Consider the following 20,190-nt stretch of genomic DNA (forward strand, 5'->3'; position numbering starts at 1 on the left):
AGGAATGTAACTCCAAAGGGGAATAATCCATCTCAAGGGTTTTTCATGTTGAAACCTCATAAGTGCAACTCCTCCTTAATGGCTCAGAGGATTTTTTTGACATTTTTTTGGGAAGGTTTGGTATCATATGTAGTTGTGCATGAAGGAATATAATAACTGTTTGTGGACTCCAAAGGGAGATAATCCAATTAAGTGTTTTGCATGTTAAAACCTTCTAAGGGCGACTCCTCCTAAACCATTCAAGAGATTTCAATGAAATTTTATAGAAAGAGATTGGGTATCATATGTAGATATGCATGAAGAATTATAATTACCGTCTTTTTACTCCTTAGCGAGATAATCATAATAAAGTGTTTGCATGTTAAAACCTTGTAAGGGCAATTCCTCTTAAACCACTGAAGGGATTTCAATAAAATTTTATAGAAAGGTTGGGTATCATATGTAGATGTTCATGAAGGAATAGAATTACTGTTGGATGATGACAAAAAGAGATCAACAAGTGTTTTATCTTTAAGTCCATGTTAAGTAGGGGTTATTCTCTTTGTGAGCTTGTTAGCTCACAGTATTTCTTGTTATTTCAGGCTTTAGAGGACTTTTTTATGGTGTAGTTAAGCCTATTCTGTACTTATTTCCTTATTTCTTTCCAGCTCAGAAAGGTGATGCTGTTGCTAGAAAATTGAGATTGAGAAAGAGAAGAGATGGAGAAAAGGAGAGTGAGAAAGTTCTAAAAGTGAGTAACCTAGTCAGGTAGTCTATAGTCTGTACTCTGCAAAGTTTTCTTATTAGATTTGCATTGATAGAAATTATCGTTGGGTGACCAATGGAACAGATTGGTATTTCATCTCTGCATGTTTTTAATTGTTCACCCTCAGATTTATTTTAGTCCTTTTCCATAATATAGTGCTCAATATTTTGATATAGGTATACCATGTTGTGGGACATGATAGAGGTATACCATGTTGTTGGACATGATAGAGGTACACCGTGTTGTTGGACATGATAGAGGTACACCGTGTTGTGGGTCATGATAGAGGTATACCATGTTGTGGGACATGATCGAGGTATACTGTGTTGTGGGTCATGATAGAGGTATACCATGTTGTTGGACATGATAGAAGTATACCATGTTGTGGGACATGATATAGGTATGTCATGTTGTGGGACATGATAGAGGTATGCCATGTTGTGGGACATGATAGAGGTATGCCATGTTGTGGGATGTGATAGAGGTATACCGTGTTGTGGGTCATGATAGAGGTATACCATGTTGTGGGACATGATAGAGGTATACCATGTTGTGGGACGTGATATAGGTATACCATGTTGTGGGACATGATAGAGGTATACCATGTTGTGGGACATGATATAGGTATGCCATGTTGTGGGACATGATAGAGGTATACCATGTTGTTGGACATGATAGAGGTACACCATGTTGTGGGACATGATAGAGGTATACCATGTTGTGGGTCATGATAGAGATATACCGTGTTGTGGGTCATGATAGAGGTACACTGTGTTGTGGGATGTGATAGAGGTACACCGTGTTGTGGGTCATGATAGAGGTACACCATGTTGTGGGTCATGATAGAGATATACCATGTTGTGGGTCATGATAGAGGTATACCATGTTGTGGGACGTGATAGAGGTATACCATGTTGTGGGACGTGATAGAGGTATACCGTGTTGTGGGACATGACAGAGGTATACTGTGTTGTAGGTTATGATAAAGGTATACCGTGTTGTGGGACATGATTCAAAACCTAAGCAACTTCAACTTCCTGATTGAAGACTATGTTTACAGCGTACTGTTTTAAAACAAAAGTATTATTAATTTTTTTACAGTTGCTTGATATTTTTTCAGAAGTTATACAATTTGATGGGATATGATTTTAGACTTGCAGGACCCCAAATTCTTGCTTAAGGAATTTGTTTATATTTTGACCTTATGGTTTAAATATAAAGTTTTGATAACATTTCTTACTTCAGATATTGATTACTTTGAATTAAACTTTCTTTAGGTAAGTCATATCATGGTATGTTTTTTCAGACTCGGGCAATTCAAAAAGAGGGTTTTGATAGTAAGCAATGGATCACAGTTAACCTTGTTTTATTTTGTTTAGCAATATAACTTGTATTGTAGGGTATGAGAGATATTGCCAAAGATAAGGCAGAAAAAGGGGATTCTAAAGCTGATGCTGATGATGACAAAGATCCTCTTAGGTTAGTAGTATATTTTGTATATAAATGGTTAGATAAAGTAAAGATATGGTAATGTTTAGGCCATAGTAAAAAATATCTTGGATTCTCATCCCGTCCTGACACATTTTTTTTACCCTCCCCAAAAAATTATATTTTGATTTTTTCCCCAATTTAGGTCAAATTCTTTCAAATTGACAGCTGTTTTTCACTTGAATTGGTAAAAAAACTTTTAAAAAAATAAATTCGCCTGCCCACCCCTAATATTGAAAATTGTTGGTTGAGAATTTAGGATTTTTTTTTTATATGATGGCCTAAAGTGCAAGTTGAGGCTTCATGTATCTTTTTTTTTTAAATACGTTTTGATTGAGGGTGCATACCAGTCCTTGTCTATATACATTTTAAAGATGGACATTTTTGCATGTTGAGTAATTTTCACTACATGTTCATAAAACAATGTCTATGAAAACAACTCTCATGCAATTTTTTTTATAAATGTTAAGATAGATCAAACCTCAAATTTCAGTTTGTGGACCTTTATTTTTTTTACAGTATGTTTTTTCAAGGTCATCTTTGAGAAAAATTAGGAAAATATATCTACTAAAAGTATTATGATCTACCTTAATGAAAACATCTGACCACTAAATGGTTGACCAAGCCAATTGTGAAATAACACCTCTGATAGTTTTTGCATCTATAATGTACAAACCTTATGTTTGATTTACAGACCAAAGAAATGGAATGAGAACCTTGAGAGACCACATCTGGATTACAGTGAAATATTTGATGAAGATGTTGGACAGATACCAGGTCAGATTACCTGTATTATATTGTGCTTTTTATAGAAGCAATAACACTGCTGCTTGCTAGAACAAATGCCCTGACAATATCAAAAGAATAATGTCCTGTATTAGAGTTGAAAATAAAGTGAATAATGTTTATATAGTGAACTACTACATGTAGTAATGATTGAAGTTAAGACAGTCATTTATATGAAGGATTATATTTGCAGTGATAACTGTCTTCTATTTAAGAAAATGGCTGGAGACTTCTATACATTAAATGATACTCCTTCAAAGTAAAACAAATCCAGTATTGGGTCGTTTCTTTTAGGAAATACATGTAGTTGTTTCAAAAAATTTTTCAACAAATTTATAGAATTTTAGAAATCTGAAACAGGTTCATATAAGGAGATTCTTATCTCAATGAGTTCTATTAGTTTTAATTGTATAATGACTTGATTAGAAGAGTATCTTTCCACAAAGAACAAAATTTGGCCTTTTTTCTGTCCTAAAACTCATTGAATGTTTCAGTCAAATTGTGTTTATGTTAAAACATAATCTAGTTATGCATTTAACTGGGTCCTTATCAAAAGTTATCCTGTCTGGTTGATGCTAAAAAGTCCTGGAATTGATGAACAATTTAATTAAACTTTCAAATGCCAAAATATTGCAGTTCATAAAGAGTTGCACTATGTTCTTCTAGGTCACGTTTTCTACTTTCATTTCCAATATAGATTTTGCCTGATGGAGACAAGGCTAGACAGCTTGGTCCTGCTACTCCAAGTAGTTTTAGGTTGCAGTATGCTATAAAGTCTCCTTTGTAGCTGAGTATGTGGATATAATCTGTATTATTGTCAAGGACAACTACTCTGTCACTAGGTGTCACAGTTATACTGAATGGATTAAATTGTTTATCTTTAGAGTTAATGTCATTGTGACCCTTGTAATACTGAATACAGCCCTCATCTGGCTTGACTACAACAATTCTACCCCTCCAATCTTTTCCTCTCTGGTCTGATATCAAAATGTTACTGTTACTGGTTGTTACAATATTCCTAGGAGACTTGAATAATGGATTTTTTATTTGTTTTATCAATGACTTATTTTGATCTCTCTCGTACTTAATTAAATGTCTTCCACTCTGATCCATTACTATTACTACTCCATGCCCATAACTACCACGCCCACCCACAATTACATTCTGGTCTCTTGTCACATGAGCACAGGTAATTACCCATGGATGTATATTAAACTTGGTCATTCCTACATGATTTGTTTTATCACTATATAACATTAAAGTTGATCCACCTACAACTATAAAAGGGGACCCTGTTGATGTTCCTGCCAGGCCAAATACTTTTGTTCCAAAATATGATAGAGTAATTGCTGTATCACCGGAAAGCATTGCATGTATAAGTTCATTTGGATCATTACTTCCTATCCATAAAGATCCATCAACTGAAGCTACCATGTAATGGATGTTCCTTGTTTTTACAGTATACCTTTTCCTCAGTTTAAACTCCACATTGTTCTGGTTTCCGGGCTCAGCTTCATCAACCCGTTCTGATTTCTTTTTCTCATCAATTTCAGTGTGAACAATTTTATGATCTTTAGTTGCTGATTTTTTTGAGTGAATTTTTCTACAAGAGTCACAGAGAAAAAGTTGACAATCTTCACACTTCCACTTGAGTCCAGTTACAACTTCACAAATCTGACAATCCTTTAGACCTGACTTGATATCATTGATCTTATGATCTTTGGCAAGTTTTAGGTGAACTGTTTTACATGGGTTGCATATCAGCAGATTGCACTCTTCACATCTCCACTGAATTCTGCTTCCACTTTCACATAACTGGCATCCTATAGGAACTTGAGCGTTTTGTATAGATTTAGAATAAGACATCTGTGATTTTATGATTTAACTATAGAAAACACATCTTCAAGTCTCAACATTAGATACTTTACAATAGAAATCAAGGTAACAAAATATGATAAACCTATATTTATCTATAAATATTATATTGACTTTGCTGTTGAATACTGATAAATACTATTTGTTATCTTTCTATACAAGTTTTAAATGTGTGATTTATAGCCAGATTGAGCTACAGCCATTCTTGATAATAGTGCAGTTAATCACTTTGAGGGAGGGGCTTATTGTTTTATCCTTGCCCATCCATTTCTGATTTTTTTTTTCATACCAGTTTTCTGTTTGTCCAAGCCACTTCCTATTTTGACACAAATTTTATGTACATGTAGATGGACCATTTTTTTGGGAATTTTAGTATTTTTTCTTTTTTTCATTTTATTTTATTTTTTTTGGTTTTCATAGTCATAAAAAAAACTGAGTCACCAAAATGTAAGAATCTTAGGTAAATTTAGATCTGAATATGATGATTTTAATGAATAAAAGCATTATATTTTTTACTTAAAATTAGAGAAAATACTTGCATGTACAAAATTTTAGTGTATGAGTTTTTACTACATGAACTTTAAAAATATCTGTACTGTACTGAATGAATTTATCTAAACAGTTACAATTACATGATGCATTTTGATATGAAAGTGCCATATATTAGTTCAGTATTTGCACATACAACATTATATATGACTGAGCCTATTTATTTAAAGGACAATGACTTTTAATAAGTTGTTTCTAGTTACAGCTTTGTTATGTTTGCTTTAAATTTCTACTAGTGACAGGGCTCAAGCTACATGTTTTGTACCTGAGAAAAACAGGAAGAAGTGACTTCTCTTTCAGAGAGACACTAGGGGGAATTGGGGATGAACAGGGAGAAGTGAATGCGTACGCCCATCATTTACTGATGCTTTTTAAAAGAGTAATCGAGGGAACCAAGGTTATAGCGGTAATCAAAAGAGTGTAATCCAGGGACAAAGACCAGACATGGAAAACCGACATACACAACAAAGAATATAAAGTAACTAAAATCATACATACAAAGTAACAAAAGCAAATGAGCAACTCGGACTCCACTAAAAACTGGGAGCATGGACCAGGTGCACTGGTAGGGTAAAAAATATATGTGTTATATATTACTTACATGCACACAATGTAAGCAAGCATTTTCATGTATTCATTTTCTTTTATTGAGATAAATGTTACCTTGTCTTTAAGCTACATATTAAGTAACTAAATATTTTGGACAAAATGAAATCAGCCTACTGACTGAATGATTGACTGTATCATATATTCATGAAATTGAATTTCTATACCTCTACCCCTTACCAAATTTATTACAACAAAATTAATATATGATTGAGCAAAGCAAAGCTTCTTGCATTGCATTGTCCTTTTTCAGCAGCACTGGAATAGAAAATTTCAGCACTGATATTCTGTTGGAATTATCATTTTGTTCTGTTTTTTTTTCTGATCCCACTTAATCTATAATGATTTTCTTGTTCGAAATATCCAGTGTCTTGATATAAGATGACCAAGGGTATCAATAATCATGTTAAAAATTTATTACTGACAAATCAAGACTGAAACTTTATTGATACATATTGTAGTGGTCGGTATGAACTCGTCTCAAGCTGAAGAAATGTACTGTCGAAATGATTTAACTGTTCTGTTAAACAACAACAATCCCAAAAATTGGCATGAGATTGATACTAGCAGGAAAACAAAATAGAGGTTGAACAAAAAAAATACTTAGTATGTAGGCAATCTTTAAAATAAGAAGTGGAAGAGTGTGGTTTGATTTGGGATTAGATTCACACTATGGCAATAGGAATCCTCAGATAAGGCTTTATGTACTATCCAATAGAATTAGGTAGTAGTTAATCTCCTGTTTGGTACTTCTGACCTTGTGCAGTATTTAAGTTTTTCTTAAGTGTTCTATTTATACATCACTCAAATGAAGAAAAGAATAAATTTTTATACCCCACCCAACAAAGTTGCAATGGGTATAATGTTTTCGACCTGTCCATCAGTCAGTCCATCTCCAGTTTTCCAGAATTTTTTCTAACACTTGCAGATATTGACATGATTTTTAGTATATAAGCTCACCATGATAAGTTATAGGACAAGATTAACTTTTGTTCTGCTCCGATGATTTTTACCGAAATTACGAGCCTTGAACTTTGCAAAATTCAAGAAATAACAGTTTTCCAGACTTTTTTCTAAACATTTGCAGGTATTGACATAATTTTTAGTATATAAATAGTTCATGATAAGTTACAGGAGTAGTTTGTAGTTAATTCCGCTCCGATGATTTTTACCGAAATTACGGGCCTTGAACTTAGTTAAATTCACAGAAATAATTTTTTTCTAAATGATTGCAGATTATGACATGATTTTTGGTACATAAGTTCACCATGATAAGTTACAGGTCAAGTGTACGTTTTGTTCCACTACGATGATATTTACTTCGGATTAACTAAAACTCAAAGAAGTCAGTCTAGAGTTGAAACTACCATTCTGAGTAACAGAATTTAGTTAGAAGATAAAGGTCTAAAGCCTAAAAAAACACTCTTATTCCTCTTTTTTATCCGGGTCCTTCTACATGTATTTCTCTTACAAACAAATTCACTAGAGTATCCAACATGGGAACATGTGGGGTATGTGAGCGCTCACTAAAGTTTTTTAAAATTAAATGCTGGAATATTCCACTTCATAAACACTTGCTTTATATTCTTTAGAGTCATTTTTCCTCCTTGAACATCTAATGAAGACATCTGAAGGAGATATTGCTAGTGAATTTGGTCTTATTATGCGGAGATGTTTTAGGCAGTAGTATGTTATGAAATCTCCTTTACTATTCAGTATGTGTAGATTATCTGTATTAATGTCTAAAACTATTACATTGTCTCTTGGAGTTACAAGTATACATGTAGGATCAAATGGTTTGTCAATACAATTAATGTCTTCATGACCCTTATAATATTTAATGCTACCATTGTCTTGGTTGATCACAATAAGTCTTCCTCTGTAATCCCAAACTTTCCAGTCCGTTACTTGTTGTAACAATATCTCTAGGAGCAAAGAATGATTTGTTTTTGAAAAACTCAAAAGGTGTTTTGCCCTTATCTTTTTCATATTTTGCTAAATGTTTTCCATTTTGATCTGTTCTGATCACAATTCCATGTTCTTGACGTTGCCAGTGCTGATGTCGGCAACCCAAAAGAATATTTTGGTTTTTAGTCACATGAATGCAGGTTATTTCCCAAGTTTTGGTTTTAATGTCAAAACAAGATAATTCTTCCCCCTTTTCACTGATTGTCATTACAGTCTATCCTTCAACTACAACATAAAGAGTACCCAATGGTGATACTGCCATGTCAATAATTTTGAAATCATAAGCTGATTGAACCTTGGTTTTTTCCCCATGAAATTTAATATGTAGGAGATTCTTCATATAATTACTGCCTAACCACATTGAGCCATTATATAAAACAGCCATGTTTTGTAATAAGCTTGTTCCATGACTATGCTGCTTCACTACTCTAAACTCAGGAATGACATGAGCATTGTCTTTGCTTTGACCTAACCCTTGATAACCTTCATCGTTGACAATGTCAACAACTGTATGATTCTTTGTCGATGGTATCTTTTTGTGTCCTTTTCAACAAAAATTACAAATATAAAGCTGACAATCTTCACATTTACAACTGAGTTTGGTTTCAGTGTCACAGTTGGCATTTTCTTGGAATCTTAACTGTAGTGATGTCTGTGATACAGTGATCCTTTGCAAGTTTCAGATGAACTTTCTTACAATTGTCACATATAAGCAGAATGCACTCTTCACATTTCCACTTGATTCTGTTATCACTTTCACTTGTATCCTATTGGAACTTAAGCTTTTTGAATACATTTAGAATAAGCCATTGTCACGATGTTTAGATTTAATTTTTCAAAACTGATCCCCCTAGCATTCTATCCCAGCTGTAGAATGCAAATATAAATCAGTTATACTTAATATGCTTATCTATTGTATATCTACAATTGCTCAATTTGTTTTGCTGTTGAAAACACTACATGTATATTTTATTAACAATCAATATATCAAAGCCTCTGTGGGTCTTAAGTACCAGTCCACATAAAATTCAGACACCTTTTGCTTTTTCAGTCTACATATGCTGTATTTTCACATAATTATAATCCTTTCTGCAATCAGATCTGCATTTTATAGAAAATCATACATTTATCTCCCACTAAAAGCAACCAAATGAATCCAAATCAAGAACGATAACTCTTACAAAGTGCTAATTTCATGTACAATCTATTATTTTTATCTGTAAAGCACAACAACCAAATGAAAAACTAAGACTGGTTATGTGATCAGTAAATGATTCTGAAATAAAAATAAAACTGGACTCTGTGGGGTTTTGGCATGCATGAATCACCTTCTGGCTGATTTTTGAAAGACTTCTATTTTAATGTTTACAGTAACATGGGTTTTCAATGTTAAATTGCATAACTACCTTTCTTGATAAAAATGCAGATGATCATCAATTATGGCCCCACAAAGTTTGGGGTATTTAGAAATCACTCCGTCTATCTGTTCTTTTCTCTGTCAACTCCACCTAAATCACTCGAGGAAAGGTAATTTACTGTCAGATGATCCTTAGGGGAGATAATATCCAACTTCAGAGTTTATATGTTGGTGTAACTCTATGTAAACTGCTCATGGGATTTAATGAAAGTTAATGAAAGGGTTTGACATTACATATAGATGTACATGAAGGTAGATATAACTTTGTAGTCAGAGGATCTCAAGGGAGATAATCCAATGCAAGGATTGTACATGTTAAAACCTCTTAAGTGCAACTTGTCATGTACTGTTCACATAATTTTTTTGACATCATACATGGAATTGCATGAAGAAATATTATTACTGTCTAAGACCTCAAAACGTAATGATTTCACACTGTTCATCTCCTGATATTGTTGTATGAATTAGTACTGTAACAATGTATTGCCTTATTGCATAGTTATAGTAAGTCATTTTTGCCTGGACACTTGATTTTTGCTATTTATAGACATAACAAAACCCTGAAATTCATCAAACTGTGAGAATCTTAAATAAATCATCATCTGAATTATGGATAGTGGGACTTTTCACCAAGTTATCAATGTTTCAATATTTATATATGTGAACAAAAGTTATTTACCAGTATATATTTCACGTTGAAATAAATCACAAACTTTTAGTGTATGCTTTTTCACTACATGTTTTTTGCAAAGACTTAAAACCTGAGCCCATGTATGAATATCGTTTTTTTCACAAGCTGTCATATATCAGTCTTCTGCGTTCTTTTACATTATATATGACCGAGTGACATTTTACTATTTTGATCAAAGGGCAATAACTCTTTTTAATCTCAAGATCTCAAGTTGTTTATAGTTTTATCATGTTTGCTTTAACACAGTAATTTATTGAACATTAAAGGTATGTAATATTTCAATCTGAAAGATAAAAACATACTACTGTTTGGAAATCAGCAGAAAAAAAAAGCGAGATAAAATAACTTGAATAACCTCTGGTCAACTTTAGTTCTAAAGCTGATCAGAGGTTATTCAAGTTATCTAATCTAGTTCACTGGAGAGGTACAGGATGTATATTTTGACATGCAATTGTTTACCTTAGCATCCCCATCTCCATTTTAGAAAAAGAAATATTTTTACTCAGACTTTATTTAATGAAATCTTTTTGAGACCTGATTTCTTCCAAAAAAAAAAATCCTTTGAGATTTTAGTTGTGCTTTCAAAGTTTCAGCATTAAAAAATTCTTTTAAAATTTACAGTACTCCTTTTTTGGGAAAAAAAAAATTTTTGTTGACCTTGTCCTTGACCCTGAACAAATTTTTCCCAAAATTGATAGGGTTTGCACTCACCTGGAATCCTGAAGTTTGGTTTGAATCAGATGTATCATCTGGAAACCTCAGTTTTATGGAAACAGTTTTTTTTACCACTGTTACCTTGACCTTAAATGAAATTTCACCCAAATCCATAGGGATCTCACTAACCTGGTATGTAACAATATCCCACCAATTGTCCAGGAACCAATGTTGACGCATTCCCGCATGTCCACTTGCCTGCCATCACCAAACCAGTAGCCGAGTTCATCCTCATTGCAACTCAGCTAATAATTCTTCATAACAGAGATGTTAATGTTCTAAAAAATGAAGCAATATATGTGTAAATATTTTAAGTTATAAATGTTAGAAAAATTAACCTAGCCATTTGATCTAATTATCAGTCCATTTATCCATTTAGCTTTTCTTTACATCTGAAATGTTGATTAATAGAACAATTAGTTTTTAAGAATATAGTGCATGTATTTGTTTTCGTGTACTCGTTATCCTGTAAGACAAAATAACCCAGAATATAGTAACTGCTGTTTTATACTGTGGCAGACACACATCCTTTTCAAAAGGCAAACATACATGCCCAGAGTTATATTCATTGGACGTAATGAACTTATTTTGCAAATCTGAAAATGAACTATTTGTCGCAGATAGTAAGGTTTGACTTTTTGACATAAGAGAGTGCTACAAAGATAAGATTGAAAGTTGATGCACCAATTATAATTCTTGTTTGGTACATGTATCTCCTGTGAACATCGTTGACTTCTACATTGAATATTCCATTAAGATCAATTAATAATGTAATTACATATTCATTGAGTTTAATATATGTTTACAGGTTTACAATGTTGGGAGATTGAGAACTTTTTACCAAATCCTGTTGAGGAAGGTGAGAACTTTATTGTCTGTTATGACCTTGTATTTTCTTTAGCCTTAACACTGCAGAATATATAAGTGTAACTACAAATTCTTAGTAAAATCATGAAGCAAAAAATGGCAAAAAAACCTGAATAAGTAGAATAGAAATTCATAAAATTGTTCTACATTCATTTAAAATATTTCTAAGAAAGTTGGATAAGGCTGTACACCAAATGACTTCATTTTGTTTTACTAGTGAAGGAAAAGAACTTGAGAAATTCTGGAGGAAATGATTTATTTGGGGGAAAGCAACTTTTTTTTAAAAAATTGGTGGTAGCCATAAGCTTGAATTGATTTCTGTGGTAAAAAAAAATGTTGCCTGATGATGTGATCTATTATGGAAACAGGATCAGATATTTTTCCATCCTGGATCTTAAATGGTAATGCTACACTTTAAGATTAAATTTCAGTTGTGACAAGACGGTTTAGAGGATGTAAGTCAATACCTGTGTTTGGCATACATGTGTGTATGTCTTGGGCAGTGTATGATGCTTAAACTGTAAGACAGAACCACAGAGTCATGTACTTCTCACAAAAATAGCAATGATTTAGATGGTGGGGTTATATGTGGTATATACAGGAGGTACCACAGATATGTATACATTTGTAATACATGTATATGACCCTAACATCTAACAACTTGTTTGCTATTATTGTCAGCAAGGCATACAGCTGTAACATCACTCCAGATTTGGCCAAGCCTATGTATGCCATCTTTCCCCACAAGGCCTGGAAACAAAGCCTGGTTCTTTAAGTGTTTAATGTTCAACTTATTAACTAATGTATATAAGCCATTATTTGTGCGTTGTGTTAAGACGTCATGTTTTTCCAAGATGTGCATGGTTGTCTTGTTTCTTGGTTTATCTATACAATTAAGTTATGCATTACATGTAAGATGTGGTTTTATTTTAGCTTTTAAGCATTACTAATGGCTTCTCAAATGGTATAAGTTTATAAAACATTCAGTATTATATTTTTATATTTTGTTTTTACGACCAACTCTCTTTGTATCTGTTGCCTGTATTTTGGTATTCCATTGTTTATCTCTCTGTTGAGTTAATTTTATACAGTGTTTGTTTTCATGGAGATGAGTTTCATTTCAAAATATCTTTTTTTGATAGTTTCATTTATTTTCGATGTTTGTTTGGCTGGAATGGACTGATAACCCCAAGTATTTTTTTTTCATTCTAAGTATATTATAGGAGACTATGATTATTTATTTTTTTGTCTCTATTAAATTGTTAGATATATAGTTTAATACCCTAAAACATGAAATGGCAAGGTATTAAGTAATACTTCCAAAAAATTGTAGGTCTGTATGTCTGTCTATCCCAGACAAAATGGATCAATGATTTCTCAAAACTTGGCAGTTATTTAGTACCATAAGATACAGATTAAGTTCAGTTTTCAAAGTGTAGTTTTCAAGAAAGGCCATTTAGAACATTTTGCCATCCCCCTTTTTTCAACATAATGTGGCAGGGTATCACTTAATGTTCCATTAATGCCCTATTTTTACTTATTGTTAGTCAGTTTATAATTATTGATTTTTGTTACAATCTGTTGTCATTATTACACGACACAGTTGTTGTATTTTATTACATTAGAAAACAAGTTTGTTTTAATGACATCAAGTTTTTATCTAGTTATGGTACATTTATCTACATGATTTCATGTACTGGTTGTAGTTAAAAAGGACATGAAATTGAATGATTTTTCTTTTAGGTTTAGTCTGGAAAAGGGAGCTTGGTGTGTCTCTGTATAACACAATGTCCTTAAGAATGTTCACTGTATTTTACACTAGATTGAAGAATATACAGATTATTAATATATGTGGTTAAATGGTATACATGCTTAGTATATTTCATCTTTATGTTAAAGAGTGTAAAATTTCATGTTTTTAAATGGAATATCCAAAGCTAAGTTTGTTACAAAGATTATGTAGCCACATGTCAGTGTTACTTATTTCAGAATTATAGAGAAAGACCCATATAGAACTTATTTTGGGGTCTGCTTATGGCTAAAATGTATTGAAAAATAGTAAAACATGATCAGTGAACATCCTTGATTGGAACTAAATGCATGGTTTTCAAACTTTCAGTATTGTAAATTTTGATTTGGAAGCATGTTAGATTGAATTGTGATTTCCACAATTTTAATAATTTTTGTTAGAACTTAGAACTTTATTTTCCATGACCAGCTATTGGTATATATATATGTTAAATCATCAGCCAGAAGTTTAAGTGATTTACACATTAAGTTTCATCTTATATGTGTCACTGAAAGCACATATGTTATATTGTGTCAGAAACTTTCCTTTTGATTTATTATAGTACGTGTAATTAGTTAACAGATTATTTTTATATAACCCAGTTGTAATGAAGTGCTATAAGTGTTTAGTGTAACACTTGTGATATTTATACAGTATTAATGATATAAAGCCAACTGAATTATACTGTAAATTCAAATAGTTACAGTTATAGTTTATATTTTCAATTACTATTTAGCAAATAGTTCATGATGTTTAGGGTCATATGGCAATATATGGACTGTTCGGTCGCTTCCAAAAAATTATATGGACCTCAGCTATATTATACCTTTTATATATAGTTTACTCTAGATTATTTCTGTGGAGGAAATCAGAAAACATAAACAACTTCTTAACCTATTAGGTCATGTCCTTAATTTGAAAGCAAGGAGGTCCATTTCATTTTCTACAGGTCCATATGATGTTATATGGACTTGTTATAATATCTAAGAAAGTAAACAAATATAAATCTAAAAATCAGAAATTTAGGAATAGTACATGTATGTCAATATTTTTTTATTACATAAAAAATGGTAAAAAAAATATTTGTTGAAATTTTTTTGTTCACATACTTCTGTATTTACAGTCAGCTTCTCTGACTATCTTTAGTTAACATTAGATTAGCTCCCATGAGCTGATACTTAATTCTTGTTCTTATTTTTTAGCACTGATGGGTAAGTTTTATGAAGCAGACTGTTATATTGTTCTGAAGACATTCATCAATGAATCAAACAGTTTAGACTGGCAAATATGGTACTGGATTGGCAAGAAGGCTACAGTATGTATTTTTATAAGGGTGTTAATCTTTATGGATTCTATGTACTGACAATTTCTATTGATTTTGTCAAATTATACCCTATAGATGGTGAAACTTAGTACCGTTGTTGAAAATAACTGAATTGGGGATTTTCCAGATTATTGGCAAAAAGTATAGATAGTCATAAAGTGGCGAAAACAGATCTGAAATTAGGTTAACAAAGACATACATTAAATAACATCAGATTTATATTCAGCCAGTCAACTTATTTCTGCAGGTTTTATGTCATGAATTCAGAGTAATAAAGAACAGATTTACTGAAATCGTTTGATCTTAGCACAGGCAGAATTTTATTCCTATTTCTTATTGTGGATATTATTCATTTGAATAAGTATTTAGATTTCGACTACTTCAGTTTTTTTGTTTGGCTTGTGAAAAGCTGATCAATGCAAAAATAACTTGATTTAACAGATACTGGATATCTACATACAGAAAGTTCAGAAAAGTGCCAGTCAATTGGATAATGCCAATGTTTTAAGAGGCTTCATAGAGACAATGATTTAGTGACATATTTACAAAAGGTTTTCAGAACTTGTGGTTTCCAGACTACACCCATTTATAATTGAATCTTTAGTTAAGCTTTTGGAATATACTGAAAATTTGAAATAAAGCTTTACATTTTCCAAATTCTCGTATAATATAATAAGTTTTCACCATAAATGTAACTTTCTTTTTTCCTAGCTTGACAAGAAAGCCTGCTCTGCTATTCATGCTGTTAACCTTCGTAACCTTTTGGGGGCAGAATGTAGGTCAGTACGAGAGGAAATGGAGGATGAATCAGAAGAATTTCTTGATCTTTTTGAAAATGGCATCTCTTATATAGAGGGAGGCAGGACTTCCAGTGGATTCTATAGTGTAGAAGCTGCAGTAAGTGAGAGAATAATTTTGATAAATTGGAAAATGAATTTTAAGGAATAAAGCATTTTAAACTAACTTTATAATTTGAGGTAGAATACTTTCACTGTTTATGATCTTAGAAATTTAAGCTTGACAAATTAAATTTCTTATTATCAAGTTATTTTTTTTCTGTCAGTCTTTAAAACAAAAAATTATTACCATATAATCATGAAATTTATTATTGGTGAAAACTACATTCTCTGTATTATAAAACAGGTAGAGACCATCCTGGCTTAAGCACACTAACATTTGACTATTTGTAAATGTTCCAGTCTTCTGGCAACACAGGATTTGCCTACACCTTAAGAAACTCTGGTAATGAGGTTTGAATAAAAGTATGCTGTAGCTTGTGTAAACAATATATTGCAAAATTTGAAAACTACTGATAAAAACTGATGTCTTCATTTTTAATTGATGTGACATTGTTTAAAATAATTTTTTTGTTGTTTAATTTAAGGAATATGAAACCAAGCTGTTTAGAGCATCTGGAGCTCATGCAATTCACTTAGAAAGGGTAAGTAATAGGAGTCCTATATTAGCATAGAACAACAAGGCAACCATAATGTACTGTAAGTGGGTAGAACAACAAGTCAACCATAATGTACTGTAAGTAGGTAGAACAACAAGTCAACCATAATGTTCTGTAAGTGGGTAGAACAACAAGTCATCTTAATGCACTGTAAGTGGGTTTATTGTATTCTTCATTGTTAAGCTACAAGTCAACCATAATGTACTGTAAGTGGGTAGAATAGCAAGTCAACCATAATGTACTGTAAGTGGGTAGAACAACAAGTCAACCTTAATGTACTGTAAGTAGGTAGAACAACAAGTCAACCTTAATGTACTGTAAGTGGGTAGAACAACAAGTCAACCTTAATGTACTGTAAGTGGATAAAACAACAAGTCAAACTTAATGCACTGTAAGTGGGTTTATTGTATTCTTCATTGTTAAGCTTGATTCTTACAAGTCAGAATGAATAGAAAAGCAATTGAATTTGTTCATACCTACAAATATATGTTTAACACATCAGACAAAACCAACAAGGGACCTGTTTGACCTTAGGACAAGAACAAAATGGATTCTGTACTTGATCTATCCATTAAATAAAATGTTTTATGAAATTGACCACAAGTGATTCCCATGTGTACCATTTTTATGAAACCTTTCCACAGTACATTGGATCTTGTGTTGAAAGAAATGTAGCTGTCAAAAATCTGAACAAATACTTTATTTTCACTTAAGAAATGTTAAATGAAATAATTATTGAGAATATTCTACAATTCACTGTATTAAATGTTTGTACAGTATTCACTTCAGTTGGCATATGAGTGATCTGTTCACTTGGTTAATTATTATCATCCTGAAATATCTGCCAGTTAAAGTACAATAAATTAGTCACAACTAAATAAGAAAGTCATTGTAATACTGTGATTATATGTTAATAGGTAGATGTGTCAGTGAAGTCATTGGACAGAAGATATGTCTACTTACTGGATCATGGGATGGACATATTTGTGTGGGTGGGGAAAATGGCACGAGGGACAGTAAGAACGAAAACAAGGTAGGCCGTGATAATAAAACAAGGTAGACCATGGTAATAAAACAAGGTAGGCCTTAGTAATAAAACAAGGTAGACCATGGTAATAAAACAAGGTAGACCATTGTATTAAAACAAGGTAGGCCTTGGTAATAAAACAAGGTAGACCATGGTAATAAAACAAGGTAGACCATTGGAATTAAAACAAGGTAGACCATGGTATTAAAACAAGGTAGGCCTTGGTAATAAAACAAGGTAGACCATGGTATTAAAACAAGGTAGGCCTTGGTAATAAAACAAGGTAGACCATTGTATTAAAACAAGGTAGACCATGGTAATAAAACAAGGTAGGCCTTAGTAATAAAACAAGGTAGACCATGGTAATAAAACAAGGTAGGCCTTGGTAATAAAACAAGGTAGACCATTGTATTAAAACAAGGTAGACCATGGTAATAAAACAAGGTAGGCCTTAGTAATAAAACAAGGTAGACCATGGTAATAAAACAAGGTAGACCATTGTGTTAAAACAAGGTAGGCCTTGGTAATAAAACAAGGTAGACCATGGTAATAAAACAAGGTAGACCATTGGAATTAAAACAAGGTAGACCATGGTATTAAAACAAGGTAGGCCTTGGTAATAAAACAAGGTAGACCATTGTATTAAAACAAGGTAGGCCTTGGTAATAAAACAAGGTAGGCCATGGTAATAAAACAAGGTAGACCATGGTATTAAAACAAGGTAGACCATGGTATTAAAACAAGGTAGGCCTTGGTAATAAAACAAGGTAGACCATTGTATTAAAACAAGGTAGGCCTTGGTAATAAAACAAGGTAGGCCTTGGTATTAAAACAAGGTAGGCCTTGGTAATAAAACAAGGTAGACCATTGTAATATATGATGTAATCCATGTTTAAAAAAAAATCTTTGTTTTCTTTGAGGGTTTAATATACCCCTGCTCAGAAGTAGTGGTGTCGTACTGTTTTACCCTTGTCCTGGTGTCCCTATGTCCGTAGCATTTTTAATTTCATCACAGTTTTCTCAGGAACTACTCGTCACAGTGGCTTGAAATCAATATACTGTGAAAGTACTTTTGTTCATGGGGTACCAATTTTTGTGGTTTTCGTGGGTAGGTCAAACCATGAAATTTGGTTCCCAACGAAAGATGAAAAGGAGATTTCCATTGATGTGTATACTAAACACCTCAAAACCACAAATTCAAGAATCCACGAACAATTATTTCTTTCCTAATCCACGAAAATTGGTATCCACAAAGTACTTTCACAGTAGTGGGATTCTTTTTTTTTTAAATGAAAAAATTTTCCCGTTTTCAGAGGACTGTTTATTTTTCTTATATCATGATTGAAAGTGGGGTATCACTAGTGAGCCATCACTCACAGATTTTTTGTTTTATTATGCCAAAGAAGACACATGCTGTGAAAAAAATAAGTTAAGTTTCTGATATTTTAATTCAGAATTTATCTTGTTAAGTTTTTGTATTTTTTTTTTTCTATTATCTTAATAAAAATATTTCCATATGCATAAGATCTACTTGATATGACAATGAAAAGATCATTAATATTTTATATACCAGACAGAAAACAGGAAATGTTCTTCTACAGCTACTTAATGTATGAGTGAAGATTAAATGGAATTATTTGTATATCTTAAGGGTTTATTTTATAGATTGGTGGCCGAGAAAATAAACAAGAACGAGAGGAAGAACAAAGCAGAAATCCACATGGAATATCAAGCTAGGGAGGAGATAGACTTCTGGAAAGCTCTAGGCTCACAACCAGATGATTTCATTGGGGTAGTTGTTACTTTATAGCTGTAATAACATCAATGTGTATCTGATTGATATTAATTAGACATTGCTCATACTTTGACAGACTTGAGTCAATATTATCTTTTATGTTGACTATTCAAATGCCTTCAATATACATATTAAAAGTTTAATGAAGTTAGTGATACATACATGATGTTGTATTTATTGCATGGTATGCAGACGAAGTCATAGAAAATATAACTAAAGCAAGAAGTTCTGCATCATTCCTCATATCTCCATAACTGATCTAGAAAAGACCACAGAAATATCCAAGTTTCTTATGAATGGCTTAGTCATTAACACCACATATAACCAGTAACTAGGAACAATGTTTTTGACCTGTCCATCAGTCCATCTGTGAATCTGTCATAACATGTTGTCACATGAATAGTTCCTTCATTTTTCTACCAATTTAGTTCAAACTTGCATGAATTGTTATGGATTGGATGGGATTGATTTTCACAGAAATCAGTCAAGGGGGTCACTTTTTTGGAGAGGGACTAAGTTAAAAAATAATTATATAGGCTTGTGCCTGGATAACACCTCCATTGATTTTCACAGAAATTGCTCAAGGGGGATAATTTTTGGTAAAGGAGACTTATTGGAAAAATAATGATTTAGGCTTGTTGCATAGATAGTGGCTCAATTTCTTTTACACATTTCTTTCAAACTTTGATGAATGGTGAATAGTGAAAAAATCTTGAATGGGAACTATTGTCACAAAAATAGGGTATAGTAGATAAACTTTTCTAAAAAGCATAATTGTGGGTGTGTGTGGGTTTATTGTGAGCATACTAAGATTCTTTAATCTATTAACTTACAATATGAAAGAAATAATTTTTTTTTGAGTAAATCTGATGATAAGGGTATTATTTATTATCTCTATGTTATAGGAAATTATACCAGATGACTTTGAATCTGCTGAACCAAGACTGTACAAAGTTGGTCTTGGAATGGGATATCTAGAATTACCACAAGGTTTGCATTAAAACACTATTTACATGTAATTCAAAATGGTGACATAGGATAAAACCTCACTAGAATAACGATAAAACAAACAACGAAACAAAACAAGTAAAAA

At 32.3% G+C, this 20,190-nt stretch overlaps 2 protein-coding genes across 4 annotated transcripts in view; one reads left to right on the top strand and one right to left on the bottom strand.

The window, feature by feature from the left end:
* LOC148618689 (protein flightless-1 homolog) overlaps positions 1 to 20,190 on the top strand; it is a 55,787-nt gene that overhangs the window by 18,191 nt on the left and 17,406 nt on the right. Inside the window, exons 13-23 of one of the 3 annotated variants that reach the window (XM_088577844.1) lie at positions 648 to 730; positions 2,145 to 2,224; positions 2,928 to 3,010; positions 11,648 to 11,698; positions 12,138 to 12,161; positions 14,698 to 14,810; positions 15,531 to 15,716; positions 16,204 to 16,260; positions 17,193 to 17,308; positions 18,968 to 19,094; positions 20,003 to 20,087. In XM_088577844.1, coding sequence (XP_088433970.1) covers positions 648 to 730; positions 2,145 to 2,224; positions 2,928 to 3,010; positions 11,648 to 11,698; positions 12,138 to 12,161; positions 14,698 to 14,810; positions 15,531 to 15,716; positions 16,204 to 16,260; positions 17,193 to 17,308; positions 18,968 to 19,094; positions 20,003 to 20,087 — 1,005 coding nt within the window. Of the gene's footprint in view, positions 1 to 647; positions 731 to 2,144; positions 2,225 to 2,927; positions 3,011 to 11,647; positions 11,699 to 12,137; positions 12,162 to 13,449; positions 13,474 to 14,697; positions 14,811 to 15,530; positions 15,717 to 16,203; positions 16,261 to 17,192; positions 17,309 to 18,967; positions 19,095 to 20,002; positions 20,088 to 20,190 lie in introns of all 3 variants that reach the window. The other 2 variants (XM_088577845.1, XM_088577846.1) reach the window with 2 other exon arrangements.
* LOC148618690 (uncharacterized) lies at positions 3,610 to 4,961 on the bottom strand. Its single transcript, XM_088577848.1, has one exon. The coding sequence runs from the start codon at positions 4,883 to 4,885 to the stop codon at positions 3,635 to 3,637; it is 1,251 nt and encodes a 416-aa protein (XP_088433974.1). The 5' UTR covers positions 4,886 to 4,961; the 3' UTR covers positions 3,610 to 3,634.

The sequence above is a fragment of the Perna viridis genome, chromosome 4 (assembly GCF_037379345.1).
Source record: "Perna viridis isolate PV_CMFRI_1.1 ecotype Kerala chromosome 4, ASM3737934v1, whole genome shotgun sequence".
Taxonomy (NCBI): Eukaryota; Metazoa; Mollusca; class Bivalvia; order Mytilida; family Mytilidae; genus Perna; species Perna viridis.

What these genes read in the sequence shown, in the direction of transcription:
- LOC148618690 (XM_088577848.1), bottom strand. Translation starts at nt 4,885, where the DNA reads ATGTCTTATTCTAAATCTATACAAAACGCTCAAGTTCCTATAGGATGC.